We start from the raw sequence: 6,956 nt of genomic DNA on the forward strand, positions 1-6,956 counted from the left end.
TGCTCTCTGCCTTTCCTTTCATCTCTGGGTGTGAAATGAAAATGTATCTAGAAACATGAGAGGAACCTGTCCGGTTGGTCGATTCTTGTTATTTTCTGATTTGCGGACTGTTTGGCCTGGGAGGGACTGTTCTACTGATAAACCTAATACTCCCTCACTTTTTGCCTTGTCATGCTGATTCTCTCAGGGCTGGACAGTCACGATTTTCTATAAATAGCCAGCGAGCACTGATTTTGTAATTTCTGATATTTACATGTTCACGGGAAGGACATAACATAGGAAACCTGAAACGTTATTATAGGAAATCATGGCTGGTGAGTATCGGGGACGCTTTCTGGAGAACCAGAACATCTCTGTCATTATTTCTGATGTAGGATGATTGCAGAGGAGCGAGCAGACAATCCCTTTTAAACTCATGCTGTCACCAGATTTATGATGTCTGAGATATAGTTGACTATGAATTTAGGGTGGCACAATACAAATGAATTGAACAATCTCCCTCACTATAACTGAAAAGATATAACATCAGGGGGCTACATTAAAAAAAAAAAAAAAAATATTTTAGGTTTGTATCAGTAAAGCTGGCCATACACCTATAGATTATCTGCAGATTTTCTATGGTCAGATGACACGCCAAAGACATGCTGGTAGATAAATTGGCTCTAGATTGTAAGCTCCTTCAGGTCAGAGGTTGATGTGAATGCACAATATGTAAACAGCTGCGTAAATTCTCAACACTACAGTATATAAATGCCTGTAATAAATAAAATCGACCCACAACTATGTAGCACAAGTGCCTGCCTGATTGAATACAAACTGATTGGAGAGTTTAGATGGTTCCCATGCTGCAAAGCTTTGGTACCTCCAAAGGAGATTGTAGAGTCAGATCGTAACCTGTATGCTAAGCTAAAAGTTGAACGCACAAGCAGATTTCAATGTGTATGGCCAACTTTAAAGAGGAACGCTAGGATTCTGTTGAAATAACCCTTGCAGTGGGGCTCCCCCCTGCACTGAAGGGGTTAACTGCTAGTTTTGATCTAGGGATGTAAATAAAGAAAAAATACTCACCTGACCCTTGGTCCTGCCTGGCTGCTAGACTAGTTCCAGCAGCCTCTTCTTCCCCGTCTTATACAAGTCTAAGGACCCATGACGTCTCATACAAGTCTATTAGATGTGAGAACGCCGAGGAACATACCACAACCAGAGAGGTGAGCGGACACTGTTGCAGGACCAATGATCAGGTGCGTGTATATTCTTTTTGCCCATAGACCAAAATGGGCACTTAACCCTTGCAGTGCAGGGGCAGCCCCACTGTAAGGGTTTATTTAAAGGAGAACTATGAGGTGAGTGCTTTTCACTCACCTCATAGTTCTAACCGACCTGTGACAATGAGACTGTCACAGGTCGGCTCAGTAGATCGGGAAGTGAGCGAACACATACCGGCGCTCACTCACCTCTCGATCCTGTCACGGCTCTCTGCCGTGACAGGGGAGGGGCTGGATTCTCCCCGCTCCCATCCGCCAGCGCTGACTGGCGGAACGGACGGGGAGGGGGCGGGTACAGCTGGCTCTGCCTCTAGACAGGCAGAGCCAGCTGTCACTCACGCAGCTGGGCGGGTCTCGACCTCGATGTCGGGATCGCGTCCGGCTGCGGCGTCTCAGTATACTGAGCTTAGGGTAACGGGAGGACGCTAGTTTGTGTCCTCCCGTTACCCTAAGGAGAACTATGGGGAAAAGCCCTGACCCCATAGTTCTCCTTTAATGTCCTCCTCTATGAAACATTCACATGTAATAGCCATAATTGTAGGTGCAAAAGTGCAAAGATGAAAGTTTCTTGTTACTTGTATCATCTTTATTAGATGACAGTAATAAGTTAAAGGGTCATTCTAGCCAAAGCTGATATATATCAGTGGTGGATGCTGGGAAGCTACACCAATTAACAGTTATGCATTCCTGACCATTAGAGCAAGAGCTGCCAACCCTTGGCCATCATGTTAAAGTTCTGGTTTAAAGAGAATGCAGAAGAGTGAGAAGACTATACGATGGTCAGGAAGAGGTGACTTAGTACATCGATTCCTTGTGGATGGGCTGACCTGTACAAAAAAGAAATTGGAGCTTTCCAGTTGCCAAACACAATCTCAGCACCAGACCACTCCTGATCACTTAGTAGGTTAAAGTTGAACATGCAGCTGAAGCTTTTTTCCCCCTTTGTGCCCCCACCGGGGAGGGCTTCCCTTTCCTTGCCCAGTGACAACCTCCCTAAAAATGAAAGCAACAAGGTTTACCAGGACCTAAAGATCCTCGGGACAGCAAAAAGATCCTCAGAGAGGTTCCAATGTTTCCCCACTCTGCTACATAAAAGTATTTTCTTACCTGTCCTGCTGAAAGCTCTCACAGTGGTCCCATAGCAAAAAGCCTAGGTATTGGTCACATGATCTCAGTTGATCCCCCCTTTCGTCTCCTTCTCTTCATAATGCTTTATCATATTTTCTTTCCTATGGTATCCACCTATACATCATTTGTCACTGAGCTTTTACTTGGTTGTTCAACTTGATCAACAGCTTTCAAGGAATACAATTGAGTCTGACTGAATGCTACAATTATGTTCTCTACATTCCTGAGGGCCTGAACAGCCTTATCTGTCTTGTATTATATACGCCTACCTAGAGAACAGTCTGGATCAGTCATGTTCAATATATGGTCAAATTCCATGGCCACTTTTATTGCAGCAGGTCCTTTTTAAATTCCAGCTTATTTAACCTCTTGCCGTCCGCCCGTAGTAAAAAAACGGACGGACGGCACTGCAGCATCTGCGGGTTGCCGTCTCCAGACGGCAATTTTTTTCTGCTCGCGCGCGCCCCCTAGCGGGCACGCACGGGCAGAAAAGACCCGCTAAATGCACACACCCGTTACCGGGTGTTTCACATATAGGCGATCGGCGGGTCCATAGCCCGCCGATCGCCTATATGTGCTCGTTCGCGGTCGGCGCTTCCGGTTTTTTTTTTTTTTTTTTTTTTCCCCCTGACCCCTCACCTTGATTCCCGGGATCCGCTGCCCCATCTTGGATCCCGGGACCGGCTCCGAGGGCGTCAGGAGGAGGAGGACGGGAGATCAGCTCCTTGCTGATCCCCGTCCGGGCTGTGAATGCAGAAGTGATGTGTGTTACATCACTTCCGCATTCACCTGTCAGTCATCTGGAGAGAGAAGAAGCTGATAAAGCAGATCTCTGCTTTATCAGCTTCTTTTGGGGTCCATAGGTGATATTAGGGGTCCTAGAGACCCCTAATATCTCCATAAAGAGGACCTGTCAGTGTGCCTTTGCTATTATATAGGGGGTTGTTATCCCCCTATATAATAGCAATAACAATAAGTGCAAAAAAAAAAATATAAATAAAAAAAAAGAAAAGTAACACATAAAAAAATAAAATAAAATAAAAGCCACATATAAAAAAAGGGGAAAAAACCCCCCCAAAATGTTTAACTCCCCCACCCCCACGTTTACGCGCCTATAAACGTAAATACGCGTCCGGTGCCCCAGCGCGCAAAAATTACAATTGCGCTACACATGTTACATATCGCCGCGAACGTCGCAGTGAGAGCAATCATTTTAGGGCCATCAATCACTGATAACACTAAACTGATGAGCGGTAACAGCTTTTAAAGCGTCGCCTAGGGCCAATTTTGGGTATTATCGTTTTTTGAGGTTTCGCGCGCGCACGCAATTTTAAGGCTTGACATGTTTAGTGTCTTTTTACCCGACGTGACCCCATCTTTTATATTTTACCAAAAAATTGGGTAATAATAAATGTTTTATCATTTAATATAGGGGAAACTGTTTTTTTTTTTAAATTTCGGTAATTTTTCCTTAATATAGTAAAAAAATAAAACCCCCAGTGGTGAATAAATACCACCAAAAGAAAGCTCTATCTGTCCCCAAAAAAGGGTATAAAATTCATTTCAGTACAGCGCTGCATGACGGAATAAATGTCAGTCAAAGTACCGCAGCGCTGAATACTGAAAAATGGCCTGGATGGGAAGGGGGTTTAACACCGCGGATGTCAACTGGTTAAAGCTACAGTGCACTCAAACACCAACATTTTCTGGTGGATGTTGTGGTCTTCTTCTGCAACTGGCTGATTTGCTAGCTACCCTAGGACTACAAGGGAGATTTTTAATCTTGAGTCTCATGGATCAGGCATGAATGGGAGAAATCACCCTAAAAGAATACATGTACACAGGTTATTTTTTCTAGAGTGATCATCGCCCATGGCCACCCTGCGATCAGTGCCGGATTTCCCACAAGGCCACCGAGGCCCGGCATTGGGGCAGCAGGGAGTAGAGGGGCATCACAGCCGTCGGGCGAGTAGTTTTTTTCTACATTTAGCACTGCTTCAGGCAATTGAGGAACCCGGCCTTGGGGCAGCAGAGAGAGTAAATCCGGCCCTGCCGGACAATGCCAAAAGTGAGTTTGCAATGGTTAAGACCAGTGTGTGTTCCTTGGTTCCATCTCTCAAGCCCCTTTTAGCCCCCAATCCCCCCCTACCACCACACACATTCATGAAAGGTTTACAGCATAGAGTCCTGTGACTGCTGGTTTCTGTTACAAGGGGTTATATACCACATTGATTAATGTATATCTAAACACACTTCTTCAGTTTTGGTTAGAGTAAGTTTTTTGGTTATTTATGGCTGAAGTGGCATATTTATGAAGCAGTGATGATGACTTTCACCGCACGTCAGTATAGGTCAATCTTCCAGGTCCATGCACTTTAAATGAAAAATGTATTCACTACCAGTGAATGTTTATCACATTCAATGCTTTATAGAATGGCTATTATTTTTCTACAAATAAGGGGCCAATGCTTCATGGTATATTCAATTGTCAGTTGAGTATAGAAACGCGAGGATAAAACAAAAATAACATTGAAATATCATTATTTATTAAATACTTTTTTCATTAACTGTTTGACAAAGCTGAGCATATCTAATGAGACTCGGATTCACAAAGCTTTAATAGAAGGATGTGGATCTTTATCATGTTTATCTGTTCCTAGGCAAAACCGCACTGCTAGTTTTAGCTCACCAGGAGAAGACGTCATTTAATTATGCCATGAAGGACGCAGCAGCGAGCGCACTGAAGAAGAAAGGGTGGAAAGTGTTGGAGTCTGACCTCTACGCCTTGAAATTTAACGCTGTTTTGTCACGTTCTGATATTACAGGTAATATATTCTGTCTGCATTGAGACTGCTATGTAAAGAGAGCAATGACGTAATGGGCTGTAACGGGTTTGTATGGACCCTGCTTGAACTGAACAGTGCATTTCCTTTTTACAGGGCATGTAAACCCCATAAATAAACTTCTCCTATATGCTCCATTTTGGCCTGTTAAATATACCACTGAAAGCAATTTTTTAAATATCTGTTAAGTTAACAATTACCTGTTGATCCTGCCAGAAATCCAGTGAGCTGATAACTTCCTGTGCTCCCTGCCTCTGCTGCCCTTATTAGTTACATTGCTCCCAGTTTTCTCTGTGGACTAAAGAACACCTTGCCTCTTGTTATGGAGGAGAGTTGGAGGTGTTCTGTTGCTGTGCCCTAGGTTGACAATGCTGCTCCTCTAGATACAGTACAGTGCTTGAGCATTTGTCACCATAGGACAGGAAGCGTGTTACTGGCAGGATCACCAGGTGAAAATATAGAATATAAAAACAGAAAACGAATGCAGCCACCACATATAAGGACTGGTAAGCTGCAATATACAGGTATTGCATTTTTTTTCTTGAGTTTGTTTAGGGATCTCAAGTGTACACAACATAGTGTACTAACGCGGCTCCTTCCATCTTCCTCCCTCTTCCAGACAGGAGGGCTGTGAAGCACCGGCCACGTGTTTGCAAAATAATCTTGATTTCTCATTGACGTTAAGGCCTCATTTACACGGAGTGTACATGTCCATGCAGCGTGCATGCTCGTAATGGGCCGATCCTGGGAGAGACAGGTGCTTTGTGTGATTCCGTGCAGCAGCCCGTTCTTCCCTATGGGAGGATGTGGCTGTACGCTGTCACATTCACACCCGAACTGCACATCTGTGCGGGTACAGGTGTCCACACTTGGACACAGACAGGACGCATCCTGTCTACGTCCAAGGGCGGACACCCGTACCCGCACAGATGACAGCGTGCAGCCGCGTCCTCCTATAGGGAAGAACAAGCTGCTGCGCGCAATCACACTCAGCACCTGTCCCTCCTGGACTTGGCCTGTTTACGGGCGTGCAGGCCGCACGGAAGTGTATGCCCCATGTGAGCGAGAGACTTACTGTTCAGAGGTCCTCTATTGCTCACCGCTCATTTTCTGGGTTGAATGACACTACGCGTCATCTAATCGACTTTATGTGATCCCAGAGGGTCAAGGACACCCCCTGGCTTGGGCTCACAGTACTTCTGGACTCAATTGTACTCACATGTCATTACATGAGAGCGTAGAGACCACCAGGAGGCAGGACTGGCCACCTCAACCACTGAAGAAGGACCTGAGACATCATCAGCTTTATGCTGCATTACCTGCTGGTACAAACATTTGATACTATATCTTAAAGTACTCCAGTCATTGCTTAAGTGGCGTAACTTACAAGCCCTGATGAAGGGGAAGTATATGAGCCCCTGATATGCGTTTGCATTTTCATATTAATTCTTAATTTTTCATGAATAAATAAATATTCTGGACCCTTTCACCACTGGTGTGGCACCCTTACTGCTATCTACTGGATTTCTCTTAGGACCTCTCTCTTTTCTTGGGGGTTCCTTGTTGTATGGGAGCAGCTTTACTGAAGAGAGCAGCTTTACAATCATTTACAGTACTGGACTAATAAAAGGAGATCTTAGCGCCTCTTGTGTATACATTCCTATGACATCATCCAACTGGCCTGAAGACTGCAGGAAAGTGTAGTTAATTCAATAGAGTT

At 44.7% G+C, this 6,956-nt stretch overlaps 1 protein-coding gene across 1 annotated transcript in view; it reads left to right on the plus strand.

Annotated features, from left to right (window-relative positions):
- The first annotated feature begins 281 nt into the window (after window positions 1-281).
- Window positions 282-6,956, plus strand: part of LOC108790641 (NAD(P)H dehydrogenase [quinone] 1-like) — a 16,416-nt gene continuing 9,741 nt past the window's right edge. The window contains exons 1-2 of the mRNA XM_018560948.1: window positions 282-314; window positions 5,054-5,218. Of these exons, the coding sequence (XP_018416450.1) occupies window positions 308-314; window positions 5,054-5,218 (172 nt within the window). The 5' untranslated portion in view covers window positions 282-307. The remainder of the gene's footprint in view (window positions 315-5,053; window positions 5,219-6,956) is intronic.

Source organism: Nanorana parkeri, unplaced genomic scaffold (genome assembly GCF_000935625.1).
Source record: "Nanorana parkeri isolate BGI_ZX_2015 unplaced genomic scaffold, ASM93562v1 scaffold490, whole genome shotgun sequence".
NCBI classification, from domain to species: Eukaryota; Metazoa; Chordata; class Amphibia; order Anura; family Dicroglossidae; genus Nanorana; species Nanorana parkeri.